Source organism: Phragmites australis, chromosome 8 (genome assembly GCF_958298935.1).
Source record: "Phragmites australis chromosome 8, lpPhrAust1.1, whole genome shotgun sequence".
In the NCBI taxonomy this organism is placed as follows: Eukaryota; Viridiplantae; Streptophyta; class Magnoliopsida; order Poales; family Poaceae; genus Phragmites; species Phragmites australis.
The window spans coordinates 8,474,628-8,493,522 of record NC_084928.1 but is presented as its reverse complement, the minus strand read 5'-3'; the positions used below and the strand labels follow the sequence as shown (position 1 = coordinate 8,493,522).

Here is an 18,895-nt window from a genome sequence, read left to right as displayed (position 1 = left end):
CGAAACCATTGATCCCGATGGGCCAACGCCATACGCGCTGAATTTCAGATATAATTAGACAAGACAAATCTCCGAACCGAACAGCTCAAATGTACATACTGATATGGAGATGAACCAGATTATACAGCGAGTCAGAAGTTCAGAGATCATCAACTGATTGGGATGAAGATGCACTGTAGCAGATGTTCTTCGTTAGTGGATAACTTGGTCAGATTGTTTATTTTCAGAGAAGAAATGGATAGATAATTGGATGCCTGGTCCTGGATATGATACCTTCAACTTGTAGGGTTCTGACTACTGTTCGTGGCTCTAATGAAGACATGAAGCGCATTGATGGTTGTCCACAGCCAATGTAAATCTCAAATCGTCGTTTGTCAATGCGAATCAGTAATCCATACCTTTCTAGGTCTGGCATTGAAATCTCCTAGCCGAGCAGAGAACGACATGGACCTCTACTTTACCAGAATTGAATAATGCCAATTATGTTGGAGATTAGCAATAGGCTTAGAAGAAGAAGAAGAAGTCGGACAGGGCAGCAGCGCAGGCATGCATGCACGCGGCGGAAGATTCTATTCGGTGTTGGTTCCTGCAAGCGACAACTGTACCTGCAGGTGCCACGAGGGCTGGCCACCCGGGACGGCAGCCGGGGAGGCTCCACACCACATGCAGAAAAGAGGACAGCGGAGCGGGAGCAGCAGCATCCAGATCGCGTCAGCCGCTCACCAAGGGTTACCCGAGATGCTCTGGACGGACCGGAACGACAGATTGGTGCTCCGGCCCGTAGTCACTTTGGTATAGTTCTTAGAATAGCTCTTTAAGTAAATTTAGGGAAGCTCTATTAAATATTAGTTTTTATTTTTTAGTTTTTTTATGGAATTCATCACACTGATTTTTTAAAATTAATTAGATGCTAAGAGCTGAAAAAAATAGTTTTCACAGATTCAATTCTTACGCATAATCATTTTCTCTGTAAAGTTTACATTAGAGAATCACTTTTATCAGAGAATTACTCCCTTCAAATAATTTAGATCAAGATAAATTCTACCAAATAGACCCTCAGATAGGTGTGTCCAAATTTCTTTTATCGTGTTGAGGATAATTCTATATTTCTATTGTCCTACTCCTACCACGGAGAGGAAGGGAGACCACCGTGGAGGCAGGGCGAACCTACAGAGGCCAGGTAGGGCTTAGATCTTTTTTTTTTGGAAGTTGTAAAGACGAGTTATTGATATGTTTCTGCTCAATTTTTAAGTTTGGTTCACCTCTGCGTGTCAGAAAGTCAACCGTTGAGGTTGATTTGGTGCAAATGTCATGGCAGTCTACCGAGAGATGTATAGGGATGACAAATAGATATAGCAACTATGGGTAGTACTCATCTATACCCGTACTCGTTGTTTTTTTACCCGCCCGTAGGTGAAGGGCCGATACAAAACCCGTCGCTCACGAGTATACCCATTACCCGCGGGGTGACGATGACACGAGGCGGGGCAGGGTGACAGGGTGGCGGCTTGGGCTGCGGGGTAGAAGAGCTGGGAGTGGCTGGGGGTGTGGGGTGCGGTCTGGAGGCGGTTGAGCCGATGAAGAATTGAGGATAAGTCGATGTGGGCATATGGCATTCTGGCATGTGAGAAACTAGGATTTGGAAGGTTAGGCCTCACATGTTAGAGAACTATAAGTTATAGAGTTTTGTGGGTATGAGTATGTCTTACTTGTACCTATATACGTTTACTTGTCGGGTAGTATTTTTTTATCTACAAACGTACCCATAAATATCAAATACTACTCATACCTTATCATATTCGTATATTTATCCATAAGTAAATAGGTAGTCACGTTAAATTACTATCCCTATAAACGGACAGTGGAGTCGTCGGAGTGCTTGGGGTTCAGCTGCTGACAAGGCAAGTCGAATTGCCGAGCCAAAGGCAGCATCTTTGCGAAGTTTCATGCAAACGAGTGATTTTTTAAGATGAAGGTACAAACGCACATAACCTATTTATATCATACTCACACTCAATATAAGCACACACCTAATGCGAGTGAGTGATTTGGATTGGGACCCGGAGACGAGCGGTGCACGAGAGCCGCCAGTCGGTGGCAACATGAGGGAGAAGACAAAAGTGGAGGAAAAGAAGTTCTAAAAAAAGAGGTACAAATCGAGTCGAGAGCTAGCTAGGCCATATCATTCATCGTCGGCGCAACGTGCCGTGTGCACCTTACGTATGTAGCAGAATAAGGGCATCACGATTATATTATTGGATGTTTAATTGTTTATCTATGTCATACTTAGTTATAGAACTGAACATATCGGACTAAAAGTCTAGTGAACCTTGGCTGCAAAATCTGAAATTTAGGGAGATGGTTGTTTGAATTGATGATATATAGTGCACCGTCTCGATCAGCCGTCGTCTAGCTCGAGCTTAATAAACACATACGGACACATGGCTAAACACGACCCATTAATTTATTCTATTAGGCATGTTTGTTTCAGTTTTTTATCCTGCATTCATTCTGATTTTGGAAAGGAATTCTGAGAATCAAAAACTGGTTCTATAACTATAATCTAAAAGCTGGTCTAAATATGCTTTTGTGGATTCTGCGATGATGTTTTGAAACTAATAACATGGTATTATATATTTTACACTTCATTCATATTAAAAGTTAATCTCATAATCAGATTTTAAATAATCAACTTTTTATAATTTATAATCCAGAATCAGATTTCTCAAAAGCCATAACTTAAAAAACAGACCCTAGAATTGGTTACTTAGGGACGTAGCTCAGCATGTACTGGCCGGGCCGTAATGCGGTTGCGCCGTCTCGTTCACCCAAAGAGCGGCCCCACTGACCGTTGCGCAGTCCACATCATCATCGAAGGAAAAAATAAAGAAAACCACAAAAGCTTCACCGTGAATTCTCTCTCTATTTTTGTTTATTCAAAATTCTCATGTTAGGAGAGAAAAAAAGTAGGACAAGATTGGCATCCAATAATTGGAGGACAGAAGGATCAGCTGTTCCTTCAGGTGTTACTGCTCCTTTTTTTTTTCCGGACAGATCATAGGAGCTTTATTCATGGAAGTCAGGATTACAATCACAGATTGCCACCTGCCTTAGTCAGTTGGGGATGGAATTGTTCCAAGTACACACTAGATTATCATTGGAAAGTATTCTTGCACAGTAGTGTGCTGGGGAGTTTGCCTTCACAGCTACAACTGAAATAGTAAAAGTAGTAAACATCTTGCCTAGCTTTTTAATCTCATGCCATAAACCAACAGTTGACCTTCCGCCTGAGTTCGTTCGAAAAAGATTGGCTAGTGAAGGCAATCTGTTTCCAAGACGATATTACCGTAGCCAAGTGTCACTGTGACCAGTAAACCGTCTCTTGCTGCCAGTGCCTCAGCCGTTAATGCATCTGAGAGGTTATTGTACCATCGTGCTTCTGCTGCCAAAACATTACCGTCATGATCTCTCAGGACAACACTACTAACCCAGAATAATCTCTTGAATTGAAAGCACCATCCGAGTTCACTTTAACGACACCACAAGTAGGTGACTCCATGATTCACATCAACTTGGATTCGGTGCCGACTCTTTCATCTCTATATATAGGACTTCCTTCACTAGATCAGCAATGTACCTTACCACCATAGATGAGTTCTATCTTTCAAAGCCATGCCTCCTTCCATTCCTTTCGGACCATAGTGACCAAGCACCACAGACAAACAACAAAGCATCAGCAAATGAGCACAACTTCCCTATAATCAGATCACATGTCCATATTAACCAATACAAAGCTGGTAATATTTCACCTGTGATATTTTGCACTGACCGTCAGAAGCGCCTTGCAAAGGAGCACTACACTACTATATAATATAAGTCCTTGGACGGGTCCCCATAGGCCTCACAATGACTTTTAGGTACAATATGCCTTCGTTTGAGCTTAGCTTTGGACGGGACAAAATTATTAATAGCCCTCCACCAAAAATTCTAACTTTAAGTGGTATTTTCATTTTTTAGAGAAACTTCCACAGTATCCATGCTCAAATGAGCCAGCTGTATCCCCTATCATGTCTAACCTCCTTGACTGTATTTCTTTAAGGAGCTTGTACGATGACCGGATAGAGTAAATACCATTTCGTTTAACTGCCCAAGCCAATACATCCTCCTCCATTGTATTTCCTACCTTAATTTTTAGAATCTCATCAGCATCCATCTGGATGAAAGAATCCAAAATAAGACATTCGTTCCATTTTCTACTTCCCGACAATAACAACTCATTCACAAGGTTTACATTGGCCTCTTCTAACCTTATTCTTGATTTCAATGAAAGATTTTCAGGAATCCAATTATCTGCTGAGATATCAATCGAGTTTCTTGGCTCAACTCGTTTAATTACACCAAACTTAAGGACATCACATCCATGTAGCATTGCTTTCCATGTCTCGAACTTCTCTTCTTCTTGCTATCCAAAAGAAAACCACTATTTGGATAGTACTTGCTCTTAATCACTCTTATACATAAAGTATCTGACCTAATCAAAAGTCTCCATCCTTGCTTCCTCAATATATTAAAGAGAGATATTCCCAAAAACCTATCCCACCATCACCTTTGATCTTATCAACGTGGACCATTTATGTCAATGAATTATAGGACTGTCAATGGTACTCCCCCACCAAAAGTTTGAGATGTAAGATACCATTTTCTTGCACATATTAACAGGTAATTTAAAGCAGCTCAATGGATAAATAGCCTATTTAAACAACTTGGCACTGCTCAATTAATTTGTTAATTTGAGGTTTTCGCTGGTCAATAATGGAGTAATCATCGTGCACATGGCGACGCCGAGAGCGGGCAAGGCTGGGTTCCCGTGGCCAGGGGCTGCATTGTCTTTTCGCCTGCAAGGTCCAGGCTCCAGTTACGCTTACCTACTGATTAGGCATACGAAATACCATGCCTTTTAAGTGATCATCATCGCACAAGAACGTCAGAGTGCATGCCTTATGATTTACGAATGTTCAACGAGCCATGCTTTACTTTACACGATCGATGTATTAACCATCGTTTGGAATGGGTATTTTTATGCCGGTTCCCAACAATTGGGGTTCTTAAAATAATATTAATCTAATGAAAATTTGAAAAAATATTATACATTTTCGAAAAATTAGAAGCACTTTGTACATGTGCTTTATGCTTGATAGGCTCATGTGACGACGTATCCTTTTCTAATTTGAAAAAAAAAATGTTTAACGTCCATACTGCAGAGCATCCTACAAATGTTTAATTGGTCTGTACAAGTGCGTCTATTTTTTATAAAAGGATTGCTCGTATGCACAATAATTTTCCCCAACTTTGTACATGGGGCACTGATTTTACAGCTATTTGGAAGTTGGCAGATCCCTCTCCCGCCTGTTGATTTTTTTGTCTTGTTGAAGACAATCACAGAGCACCCCCTCCCCGCCAGCCAGCCCATGCAGACTGGCACCAATCAACCACCACCTCATCCAGCGTACCGTGCTCCCTAATTAACAATTCCATTCCTGTTTAATCTAATCACGAAAGCTCAGCAGCAGAAAAGGCTACAATATGACACGTACACCCTCCCTAACCTGAATATAGCATCTGACACCCAGCCGCTGAGCGCCTACGTTAGGATTAATCCGGCCAAAGCTTGGTTGGCCAACTCTGGCGAAGAATTTTTCATCATTGTTCGCCCTTGAATCGACAAGAAAATGAACTAACGTGGGTACAGAGGTATGAATGATGCACTAGCTCACCAACGAATTGGCGAGCAGAATCAAGCAACAACTTCGCGTGCGTGGTAGTGTTACTGGATATTCGTGTCCAAATTTATTTACCGAATCAGACATCCAAATTCAAGTCAGGTTTCGACACTTGTGTAGGATTTCAAGTTATATTTTACATGTTTAAATTTTTTTTCTAAATCAAACACATAAATCCAAGTTAAATTTTGATATCCGTACCTATGTAAGTAACACTTGTGCGTGGATGTACCAACTCCAACTTTGGCAGCCGTGGTGGGGGCGCCAAACCAAATGAGCCCTAAAGCATCTAGAGACTGTTTTTAAAATAATATTATGTTAGGGATGATTCTGCAAAAATGTCACTCCATAGCTGCAAACCTAGTCGCTTCCTCACTGCCACTGTCGGCGGTCGTTGGGAAGGGGAGAGCTCACTTGCTATATAAATGCCGCCCTTTTAGACCACGGAAATTAGCGAAAAACATTTCCCGGAATAAAAGAGAGAGTAACAGACGCCTGCGCGTCTGTGTATGGGCACCTCCCTCCCCACTGGATCTGCGGCCGCGAGGTAGCAGGGGGCGACTCCGTGATATTGTTCGCAAAATCTCCCTCCCCGGCGCGGCAATTCCATGAGAGGTTGGCCCTTCCCTCCGGTGTGGTTTCCCCGATTTTTTCGTCGTTTTTTTGGTTTTTCTCGGTGGAGGTTTTTTAGGTTGCGGCTTGGCGGGCGCCGAGCAGTGGCAGTTGCTTCAGTGCAGCTGGTTTTGGTGCGGGGTTCGGGGGCGAGCTCGTGGTTTCACGAGCGCTTCGAAGCGGTGGCGTGCGATCTAGCTCGGCGGGTGAGGAGCTTACGGGCTGATTGCCGCCTAATGCAGCGATTTGTTGGGGCTAGTTTGCTGATTTTGCAATTGGGGAGTTTCCGATTCACTTGGTGGTTGCAGCAGCTGTCGCATTCGTGTATGGTTAGATCTGGGGTTACTGCTTAAGTCTGAGGCGAAATCTGTGGTTAGTTCGATGTATGGTTCGGTTCATTTGATGGATTTGTGGTGGATCTGACCCAAATTGTTCACCCTTATATTTGTTTCAGGTTGAGAGCTCGGCGCTGGGGAAGCGGAAACTCCGATCTGCTTTGCTCGAGGAGTGAACAGCTAATAATGGCGGCGGCATTGGCGTGGCGGTTTAATGGAACCAATGGCGGCAGCCATGGCGGCGCAGATCTGGTTGGTCTACTCTTGGACTCTGTGGTTCTGACATTGTAAAGAGGCAGCGTGTCGCTTTCTTAGTATTCCTCAACTGCAATTCTTCTGTCGTGCTGCTTGAAAGGAATTGTTTGATCTGTATGAGTTGCTGTGGTCATTTTGGATGAAAGGGTAAATAGTGTTACAGAAGATATGCTTTGAAATCGAGATCAGTGTTCAGTCCACTCGAGAAAAGCCTTTCATGCGTATTTGTGAAATTTTAAGAATTGGGGTTTTAACGGAGCTGTATTTTTTAATCCAATCAACTAGATCCACCAGCTTAAGTGTGGGCCATAATTTGCAATAGCTATGTCTTGAAACAGAGAAATTAGGAAGGTGTTATGTTATATGTGTCTCATCCTTTTGTCAATAAGAAAACTAGCAATAACATGCTTCTGTCCTATACTGATGATGGTACTACATGAATTCCGTAACTTGAACAGTCAAATCATGTGTTTGTATTATGTTATCGTTTGGCATCTATGACCATTGGAAAGAATTGGAAAATAGCAGTGGTAATTTGGTGTAATGTAGCTACTTTTATGAAATGAAAGCACATGAAAAATGCTTAAAGCCTTAAATGACTGCTCATTTTCTTTATTGCATCTGTGCTTCATTGATCTATTGAATCTCAGGTTTGCCATCTCTTTTGGGTTTTGCATTTGATTGAAAATGCGAACCTTTTCTCTCGCCTTTGTTATGTTCCATCATTGTTGCCTTGTTCAATCCTATTTTTGCATATAAAATCGTGTTTTGTGTCAGCAATTTGATTTTATGATCCAAGAGATCATTTCTGGGTGAAAAACAATCGTAAAGAGTCCTGAGACCCTAAAAGAAGTGCTTATTGTTTCTATGTTATTTTTTTCTGTTGTTGGCAAGATTTTCTTTGTTAAAATTAAGTAATGATTAATGAACAGTAGTTTCATATGCACATTTGAAATATTATTGTTTTGGTTAATTGGTTCTATCTGTACTACTGTTACATTGCAGTGTCCATAACCATGTGTTTTCATTCAACTTGGACACATAATATTGATGTGGCAGACTTTTAAGCCGGCATGATATCTGTTATTCATCACACTTACAGGATGCTGATTCTTTTGTATTTTGTTCGTCATTTGAAAAAAAAATCAGTTGTGATTGATCTGACAACACATCCTTCAATTTGACTTCCACGTATTTCGTAAGGCATTATTTCCATTATTTGAATACCTTTGACATTGTACTCTCTTCTGACTGTTCATGAATAATTGTTTCCTTGGATTTGGAATTTTTGTGGCATCCATTGTGTTGTGCAATAAGATCATGTAGAGTTCAGAAGTTATCTTTGATTTTTGCATCTTGATATCTTAATAGTAATTGCGTCCCTGCATTAATAGGAAAGGCACGTGGACAAAGTTCAAGATTCAGAACCACCAACTCCTCTATCAGTCATGAAAATGGGCAAGTAAGTTTTGACTCTGCTTCTTGTTGCTTGCGTACAAGCCTCTTGTTGTTGTTGTTGTTGTTGTTGTTATCCTCTTAAATTGGCACTCTTGAAAATGGACGCTACCGCATCTGTTCTCTTTTACTCATTGCTTTGGACATCAGCATGGTCTCCACTCTCCAATAGACACCTCTGACCATTGATTTTTCTTATTATGTATTAGCAAAATATATCGAAATACAATGGTATCGAAGTACTCTAGATGAGAAATCTGCCAGTATAATTTTCATGGCACAGATTAAATAAATACTCTAGATGAGAAATCTGACCATTGATTGCACGCATTATAGGATGACAAGAGAATGGTGGGTGTATATGCCCAAATTGGTCTAGCAACTAGATGTTACAGGATACTAATAGCCAACTCAGAATACCATTGGGAAACATTGGAGAGCTCTTTTTTTAGTGGAAACATTTGATAAAGTAAAATATGAGAACTAAATGGCTATGCTACAATTACACTATTAGCAGTGCAAACTTACGACTGCTAATTATAATGAAATTTCCAGTTTACAACTTTCAATAAAGTAAATATATGATATGCATATTTACCTATACGGAAATTGCAATTTTACAATCTCTTGGATTGTGTTGAAATGAACATTGTTCTGTATGAATGTTTTTATTGACAGCCCTTTGTAAGCTTATTTCCAGAAAAATGTTTCAAGTAATATACCTCAATCATGTATCTTTAAGCATAATATTTTTTGTAAATTTCGATATCTAATTGTGCTCATGCAACATATAAGAGCTCTTGTAAAGTGTAGAACACTAGAACTCCAAGTCATATAATTCTGTATTTTCAGGAATCGAGTTAATGTGGAGGATGAGGAGACACTTTCAAGCGTTGCTCAGTGTATTGAGCAGTTGCGGCAGAGTTCTTCGTCCACTCAAGAGAAAGAGAACTCCTTGAAGCAGTTATTAGATCTTGTTCAAACACGCGATACTGCATTTGGAGCTGTCGGATCACATTCACAGGCAGTTCCGATACTTGTATCTCTCCTTAGGTCTGGACCATCCGGAGTTAAGATGCTGGCTGCCACTGTTCTGGGGTCTCTTTGCAAGGAAGAGGAGCTAAGGGTTAAAGTCCTACTTGGTGGTTGCATCCCTCCATTGCTTGCTCTTCTCAGGTCGAAGTCATCCGAAAGCCAAACTGCAGCTGCCAAAACCATTTATGCAGTTTCACAAGATGGGATAAGGGATCATGTTGGATCAAAGATTTTCTCAACGGAAAATGTTGTTCCTGTACTATGGGAGCAACTTAAAATTAGTCTGAAGAATGAGAGTTTGGTTGATGACCTGCTTACCGGAGCACTAAAGAATTTATCAAAAAACACAGAGGGGTTTTGGTCAGCAACTGTGCAATGTGGTGGAGTTGATATACTTATAAAGCTGGTTGGTTCTGCACAAACAAATACCCTCGCAAATGTATGCTATCTTCTTGGGTCTTTGATGATGGAAGACTCTTCTGTCTGTAATAAAGTTTTATCTGGAGAAACAACAAAGCAGCTCCTTAAGTTACTTGGTCCTGGTAATGAAACTTCCATCAGAGCCGAAGCTGCTGGTGCTCTCAACTCCCTTTCTGCACAGAGTAAAGAGGCCAGGCGTCAGATAGCTAATTCTAATGGGATTCCTGCTCTTATAAATGCTACTATTGCTCCATCAAAAGAGTTCATGCAAGGGGAATCTGCTCAAGCATTGCAAGGAAACGCGATGTGTGCACTAGCAAATATATCTGGTGGTCTATCTTATGTAATCTCAAGCCTTGGTGAAAGTCTCGAGTCATGCTCTTCATCTGCACAGGTTGCGGACACTCTTGGTGCATTGGCCTCAGCCTTGATGATATATGACACAAATGCAGAGTCTATCAGTGCTTCCGACCCTCTTGTCGTTGAGAAAACACTGTTGAAGCAGTTTAAGCCTAAGGTGCCCTTCCTTGTACAGGAGCGCATAATTGAAGCTTTGGCTAGCTTGTATAGTAACCCTGTTCTCTGTAAGACACTAGCAGATTCTGATGCAAAACGCTTGCTTGTTGGTTTAATAACAATGGCAGGTACTGAGGTGCAAGATGACCTCATGAAATCACTTTTTGCTCTCTGTAAGAAGGATTGTGATCTATGGCAAGCTCTGCAGGGTCGTGAAGGCGTTCAGCTATTGATTTCCTTACTTGGTCTTTCTTCAGAACAACAGCAGGAATGTGCTGTTGCTCTGCTTGCTCTTCTGTCAAGGGAGAATGATGAGAGCAAATGGGCTATCACTGCTGCTGGTGGCATACCTCCTCTTGTTCAAATTTTAGAAACTGGATCCCCCAAAGCTAAAGAAGAATCAGCAACCATCATTGGCAATTTATGCAATCACAGTGAGGACATAAGAGCATGTGTTGAAAGTGCTGATGCTGTTCCTGCTTTACTATGGCTTCTCAAAAATGGAAGTGATAATGGCAAGGAGATAGCATCTAAAACACTGAATCATCTTATCCACAAGTCAGATACAGGAACTATCAGCCAGTTATCTGCTCTCTTAACAAGTGAACAGCCTGAGTCAAAAGTTTATGTTCTGGATGCTTTGAAAAGCTTGCTTTCTGTTGCACCACTTAATGATATTCTACATGAAGGAAGTGCTGCAAATGATGCGGCTGAGACAATGATCAAAATTCTAAGCTCACCCAAGGAAGAAACTCAGGCTAAATCAGCATCTGCTCTTGCTGGTCTATTTCATTGCCGCAAGGACCTGCGAGAAACTCATATTGCAGTGAAGACACTTTGGTCGGTCATGAAGCTGCTTGATATGCAGTCTGACAAAATTCTAATGGATGCCTCATGTTGTCTTGCTGCCATTTTTCTTTCAATCAAGCAAAACAAGGAGGTTGCTGCAATTGGACGGGATGCATTAGCTCCACTAGTCTCACTTGCAAATTCTACAGTTATTGAAGTAGCAGAACAAGCAACTAGAGCTTTGGCAAACCTTTTTCTTGATCAGGAACTATCTATCCAAGTGTCTTTTGAAGAAATTCTCTTCCGTGTAACACGCGTGCTAAGAGAGGGAACTATTGATGGAAAAACTCATGCAGCAGCAGCCATAGCTCGTCTTTTACAGTGCCGAACTATTAATCAGCAGCTTTCAGATACTATTAACCGTTCTGGTACTGTCCTTGCTCTAGCTGGGCTTTTGGAAGCAGCTAATGGTGAACCTGCTGTGACATCAGAAGTTCTTGACGCACTGGTGCTGTTATCAAGATCAAAGGCGTCAAGTGGGCACACCAAGGCTCCTTGGGCAGTTCTTGCAGAAAATCCCCACACTATACTTCCCCTTGTGTCATGTGTAGCTGATGTGGCACCCTCCTTGCAAGATAAAGCCATAGAAGTTGTGTCAAGACTCTGTACTGACCAACATGATGTTGTGGGTGGTTTGGTTTCTCAAACACCAGGTTGCATATCATCCATCACACAGCGAGTCATTGGCTCCAACATGCTTAAAGTTAGAGTTGGTGGATGTGCCCTTCTTGTTTGTGCAGCAAAAGAGCACTGTCAGAAGCAGATAGAGATTCTGAGTGACTCAAGCCTGTATTTTCAACTGATTCATTCCTTAGTTGGTATGATCCATATGACAAACATGCCTACTGAAAATGGGAGTGGAGAAAGCATAACAGATATTAAAATTTCCAGACACTCCAAAGAAAATAACGACGATGGTGAAACTGTGTGCCGCACTGCTGTAATCTCAGGCAACATGATTCCACTATGGTTACTTGCTGTCTTTTCTCGGCATGACAGCAAAACAAGAGCAGAAATCCTAGAAGCTGGAGCAGTTGAAATGCTTACCGAAAAGATTTCACAAAATGCATTCCAATATGTGGTATGTAAATGTTACTTGTTTTCATTACTTATTGTGATGCTTTGCATGAAGGCTAGTTGGTGCATGAATGCTAGTGTCTCTTATGCTTCAATATTTTTACAGTATGCATACGAACGACAACTATATCTACTAAAGTTTACTCAGTTCCCTGGAACAGTCTTTATGCTTTACATTGTTGGTTAATTTGGTAAGCATCAAACAAGTTTAATCGAATTCGGTGATGCCCTAGTTTTCCAATTGATATTGTGGAAGAAACTTTGGCTTGATGAACTCATTGATGCTTATCTAGATTTAGTAATCAAGTTTCCAGAGAACCCAGCTAAGAGGTCAAATTATAGTAAGTATTGATAGACTGGATTATCGCGTTCGACCAAATTGATTATAAGGATTCCATCTATTGTACAGCTAAGAAACATTGATTTAATTAATCTTTGCCATTCTTGGATCCCTGTAATAAATTTTGATACTTAACAATGTAACACAGGATCGCGTTTACTTATGTCTATAGAATTTTAGGGGTCTTACTGTCGATTAAGACCATAACGCCTGGTTGGTTCAATCATTCTGTTTTTATTTCTATTCTTAATTATGTTAATCCTCTTTATAAGTCGACGCATACCGAGTTGGTCAATCTTATTTATTTGTTCTACTCTTCTGAGCTCATGATATATTTTACTCCTGCAATGACATCCGAATATCCGATTGACGTTCTATTTGGGATTTCAGTATTCATACTGTAAGGTAGTAGATCTCCTTTGGACAAACACTTCAAAATCAAATAGGACCAAAAGTAAAATTTATATTTTGTGCATTGCTTTCATCTTATTATTTGCTGACTAGCGCTTGGACATTTTTATGGCATTTGCCTTTGTAAGTTAGGCATCTTTTTGGATTAGAGATTTACAGTGGCGTTCCGTAAATTCTTTGTTTTCATATGGGAAGGTCCACTCTGCATATATATGTCTGAACTTTATTCTTACTTCTGTTGTTTTATTGCTTACCCTTTATTTATCCTCTTGCTACATTGTTAAGTTTGTTTCAATTGCTGCGAGCCTGTGACTGCCCTTAATGTATGCTCATGCTTTTGTCAGGGGGAAGAAGATAGTACCTCATGGGTCTGTGCCTTACTTCTTGCTGTGCTATTCCAAGAAAGAGAGATAATTCGATCTAACCAAGCACTGCACTCAATTCCTGTGCTCTCAAACTTGTTAAGGTCAGATGAGCCAGCATACAGGTATTTCTCTGCACAAGCTCTGTCAAGTCTGGTTTGCAATGGTAGCAGAGGAACTCTTCTGGCTGTTGCTAATTCTGGGGCGGCCATGGGACTTATATCTTTGCTTGGATGTGCTGATGTTGATATAGCTGATCTTTTGGAGTTATCAGAGGAATTCATGTTGGTGCCTAATCCTGATCAAATTGCATTGGAGAGGCTATTCAGAGTTGATGATATCAGGGTTGGTGCAACTTCCAGAAAATCTATTCCTCTTCTTGTTGATCTACTTAAACCCATTCCTGAAAGACCTGGTGCTCCTTTCTTGGCCTTGGGTCTTCTGACACAATTAGCTGTTGATTGCCCCCCAAACATGCTGCTAATGGCTGAAGCTGGAATCCTAGAAGCACTTACCAAATACCTATCACTTAGCCCACAGGATGCAACAGAAGAAGCTACAACTGAATTGCTGGGCATTCTTTTTAGTAGTGCAGAAATAAGGCACCATGAGTCAGCACTCGGTGCTGTTAACCAACTTGTCGCAGTCCTTCGTTTAGGAGGAAGGAATTCACGTTACAGTGCTGCAAAGGCATTAGAGAGCTTGTTTTGTGCTGACCATGTCAGGAACAGTGAGTCAGCTCGGCAAGCTATCCAACCGCTTGTAGAGATTCTGAGTACTGGCATGGAGAGGGAACAACATGCAGCTATATCAGCACTTGTTAGGCTGCTCTGTGACAATCCATCAAGAGCACTTGCGGTTGCAGACGTTGAGATGAATGCAGTAGATGTTCTGTGCCGGATTCTTTCTTCTGATTGCTCAGCTGAGTTGAAAGGAGATGCTGCAGAACTATGTTGTGTTCTGTTTGCGAATACAAGGATCCGTTCGACAATGGCCGCAGCACGTTGTGTGGAACCCCTGGTTGGTTTACTGGTTAGTGAAGCTAACCCAGCCCAGCTTTCTGTGGTTCATGCATTGGATAGGCTTCTAGATGATGAGCAATTGGCGGAACTAGTGGCAGCGCATGGAGCGGTCATTCCTCTTGTTGGACTTCTGTATGGCAGGAACTACATGCTTCATGAGGCAGTTGCTAGAGCTTTGGTGAAACTTGGAAAGGATAGACCGGCTTGCAAATTGGAAATGGTTAAGGCTGGTGTAATTGAGAGCATTCTCGATATTCTCCATGATGCTCCAGATTTTCTTTGCATCGCATTGGCAGAAATGCTTCGGATTTTGACAAACAATGCTAGCATAGCAAAAGGTCCATCTGCAGCCAAAGTAGTACAGCCTCTTTTCTCTTTGCTATCTAAGGCAGACATGGGTCCTGAAGGGCAGTATAGCACTTTGCAGGTTCTTGTGAATATTTTGGAGCATCCTGAATGTCGTGCTGATTATAACTTGACACCTCGCCAAACCATTGAGCCAGTCATTACCTTATTGAATTCATCTCCGCCAGCTGTGCAACAATTAGCTGCAGAACTCCTATCTCATCTTCTTCTAGAAGATCACCTCCAGAAGGATACAATAACAGAGCAGGCGATTACTCCTCTTATTCAAGTTCTTTCATCAGGTTTGCCAAATTTACAGCAGAGAGCTATAAAAGCTCTTGCTAACCTTGCAATAGCTTGGCCAAATACAATTGCAAAGGAGGGTGGTGTTTTTGAGTTGTCCAAGGTGCTGTTACAAACTGACCCGCCTTTGCCTCATGTTGTGTGGGAATCTGCAGCATCTGTCTTGTCTAGCATTTTGCAGTACAGTACTGAGTTTTTCCTTGAGGTACCTGTTGCAGTACTAGTGCAATTGCTCAGGTCGGGAACTGAAAGCACTGTTGTGGGTGCTTTGAATGCCCTGCTTGTATTGGAGAGTGATGATTCAACAAGTGCAGAAGCAATGGCTGAAAGTGGTGCTGTGGAAGCATTGCTGGATCTCTTGAGGAGTCATCAATGTGAGGAAACTGCTGCCAGACTTATTGAGGCATTGCTGAACAATGTAAGAATAAGGGAGGCAAAGGCTGCTAAAAATGCTATTGCACCTTTGTCCATGTACCTTCTGGATCCACAGACACAGTCTCAACAGGGAAGATTGCTTGCTGCTCTTGCTCTTGGAGATCTTTTCCAAAACGAAGCTCTTGCCCGTTCTACTGATGCTGTTGCAGCATGCCGTGCTCTGGTTAATCTTCTTGAAGATCAACCAACTGAAGAGATGAAAGTGGTAGCAATTTGCGCCTTGCAGAATCTAGTCATGTACAGCCGAGCAAATAAGAGAGCAGTTGCAGAATCTGGTGGTGTCCAGGTCCTGCTGGACCTTATCAGTTCAAGCAATCCTGACACTTCTGTTCAGGCAGCAATGTTTGTCAAACTTCTATTCAATAATCACACTATCCAAGAATATGCTACCAGTGAAACAGTCAGAGTTATAACCGGTAAAACAATATCCCTTTCCTGTTTCTGTCATATTCAATTTGCATTTTAACTTCATTGTTATCTGATATGCCTGTCATGCTAAAGATGTCAGCATCTAAATTTAGTATTAAATATAACTAAATTCTTAGTACAGGAATCAAGGTCCTCACATGCGAAGTTCATGCTTACTTTTCGAGTTCCAATCTGAGATTATGTTTTACCAGTACTACACAAAAGAGGCATTTTTGTATCTCGTTCAGTTAAATAGTAATCTAAATTTTAATCTAAATTTCTTCTGGCAACCTGGAATATATTTTTCATGTACCCAGAGTTGAAGTATCTAATGATGATGTTTTGCATGTAGCTTCTATTGAGAAGGATATATGGGCATCTGGAAGTGCTAATGAGGAGTATCTTAAAGCACTTAATGCTTTACTTAGCAACTTCCCTCGTCTGAGGGTCACTGAACCTGCTACATTATGCATTCCTCATCTTGTAACATCCCTTAAAACTGGTTCTGAGGCAACTCAAGAAGCAGCACTGGATTCACTATATCTTCTCAGGCAAGCTTGGACAGCCTGCCCAGCTGAAGTGTTTAAAGCTCAATCAGTTGCTGCCTCTGAGGCTATTCCTCTACTTCAGTACTTGATACAGTCTGGCCCACCTCGGTTTCAAGAAAAGGCAGAACTGCTTCTTCAGTGCTTGCCTGGGACACTTACAGTTACTATAAAGCGTGGCAACAATCTAAGGCAATCAGTTGGAAATCCTAGTGCATTCTGCAAGCTTACTCTTGGAAATAATACGCCAAGGCTGACAAAGGTATACCAAAATTGCTGTACTTCTCATTTTAGGGATATTGGTCCATCACTACTCATTTTCTTCTGCTGACAATAAATAACTTTTTACAGTCTACATTATTTTTCTTGGCATGTTTTTTTTCTATTGATATTATGCCCACTTCTATTGTGAGCGCCACTGGATCACAATTTGACAGTCCACATCAAGCTTGGGCAGTGCAGCACCGAGAACAGTGTTTCCATCGCGCATTATGGGCCTGTTTGGTTGCTCCCCTGGCCGGAGCTGCCTGGCCAGGCAGCAGCTCCATGCATCCGATTTCGGATGCCTGCGGTTGGATGCGCTGCCTGGCGCCGGAGCTGCCTGCCAGGGCTCCAACCAAACACGCCCTATGTACTGAGCCTAACTGGAATTTCGTTTAAGGCATATTGTTTCAGTGCTTGTCCCACAGCTAATTCTTGGGCTTCCCAAGTATTTGTAGTTCTCTTTTTCTTTTACAATACAATGGAAGTTATTGCATCGATCTTTAATATTTGGTGCCTTTGAGGTGGTGCCTACCCCAAAGCATATCAACACTATTGGCACTTAGCAGTCGATTTTGCTGTATGAAAATGTGCACCTTGAATTGACGTATTTGCCTCTCCGTAGACCTGGCTTTGAATTTATTGCGTGCAAGCATTGTTGACGTAACTTACATGACTTAATACACAGATTGTGTCAACTGGTGCAACACCTGAATGGGATGAAGCCTTTGCATGGGCATTTGACAGCCCTCCCAAAGGCCAGAAGCTTCATATCTCCTGCAAAAACAACAGCAAATTCGGAAAGGTACAGAAATAGGGGAGATGAATTACATTGACCACTTTAGACTATTGTTCTGCTTTGCGTCACTGTGATTGCATTCTCAATCTCTCAACTTGTGGTTGCAGAAATCGTTTGGTAAAGTGACAATCCAAATCGATCGGGTTGTCATGCTGGGCTCAGTCGCTGGCGAGTATACATTGCTACCCGAGAGCAAAAGCGGTCCTAATAGGAACCTGGAAATTGAATTCCAGTGGTCAAACAAATAACTGGATACCTACATATTTAGGTGCTCTGTGTAAGTTAAAATCTATAAGTCGAGAGTGGTTTCTTGTTCCATCCTCTACTAAATGTTACCCTGTTTGTGCATCAGTGTAAATAGCCAGCAGAGAAAGTTGTCATATGTTGTACCTTTCTGCGAGATATAAACAGATGAGTCAGATGTTTTGTACTGATTGTAACAAAATCGATTCGTTATTTTTTCCCCGGAATTTTGTCTTTGTAAAGGGTGTAAGCAGAATAAATATATTTGGTGTTTAGGTTTTCTGTCATACGGACCAGAAACTTATTTATAACCAATACATGCCTATTTGTCAAATTATTCCTCTGTTGTGCGTGACAATACTTGGTTGTGATTATTGAACGCTATTTTTTCATGATATTGTGGTTGGTTATGATCATGCATCAATTCTGGATCCACTGGTACCTATGAATACTTTATGGTAAAATGCTATGATAAATTTCGTGGGCTTGTGGATAATTATTTGTGATCCGTAAGAACCACCAACAAAGCTGTGAAATGGTACAATGAATTTCGTTGGTTTGCAAATAATTATCTGTTATCCAAACGAATCACCGGCAATGCTATCGCTAAGAAGTGGTTTTGCTTATTTGCTGCTTTAGTCTACATTTATTGATTCAGATAGTCTCACCTCACATTTCATTGACATGGTAACTACGCACGTGTTATATATGTGCAATCAATAATATTATAATAGAAGTAGAAAATTTGTAAGTGTGTTTAAAAAATTATCAAATACCATAATAAATATTAAGCAAAATATGACATTTTATTGATTAAAAAACAAAATTTATCCAAATCAAATAAAAGATTCATGCTTAGAATTTTTTCAATCTGTAAGTTCTTTGATATGAAAAGAGTTACATATCTACATGATGCTCAGGCATTTTCTAGTCCCCAACATTCAATGTTTGAGCTATTTATCTTGGATCCAACGGCTCCCATACTTTCTTCCGTCTCGATCTTTTCTTTTTCACTTCTGCCCAACGCTCCTCCATGCTTGAAATACCTTCGTGTATCTAATTTAGGATAATAAAAGATGAAAACAAA

The 18,895-nt window shown here is 41.1% G+C and overlaps 1 protein-coding gene across 2 annotated transcripts; it reads left to right on the top strand.

Moving 5' to 3' along the window:
- The first annotated feature begins 6,196 nt into the window (after positions 1–6,196).
- LOC133926524 (protein CELLULOSE SYNTHASE INTERACTIVE 1-like) lies at positions 6,197–18,145 on the top strand. Of its 2 annotated transcripts, none has more exons than XM_062372498.1 (8): positions 6,197–6,395; positions 6,847–6,979; positions 8,377–8,444; positions 9,290–12,338; positions 13,430–15,968; positions 16,313–16,767; positions 17,455–17,571; positions 17,673–18,145. In XM_062372498.1, the coding sequence occupies exons 2-8, from the start codon at positions 6,914–6,916 to the stop codon at positions 17,811–17,813; spliced, it is 6,435 nt and encodes a 2,144-aa protein (XP_062228482.1). In that variant the 5' UTR covers positions 6,197–6,395; positions 6,847–6,913; the 3' UTR covers positions 17,814–18,145. The 2 variants fall into 2 exon arrangements, with proteins under 2 accessions (XP_062228482.1, XP_062228484.1); XM_062372500.1 differs by lacking the exon at positions 6,197–6,395 and adding an exon at positions 6,445–6,764.
- Positions 18,146–18,895: the final 750 nt, after the last annotated feature.

Excerpts from the sequence above, each read along its gene's own strand:
- LOC133926524 (XM_062372498.1), top strand. The coding sequence starts at position 6,914 with ATGGCGGCGGCATTGGCGTGGCGGTTTAATGGAACCAATGGCGGCAGC. Across the intron at positions 6,980-8,376 it reads GCCATGGCGGCGCAGATCTG|GAAAGGCACGTGGACAAAGT; the intron begins GTTGGTCTACTC and ends CTGCATTAATAG. Across the intron at positions 12,339-13,429 it reads AAAATGCATTCCAATATGTG|GGGGAAGAAGATAGTACCTC; the intron begins GTATGTAAATGT and ends TGCTTTTGTCAG.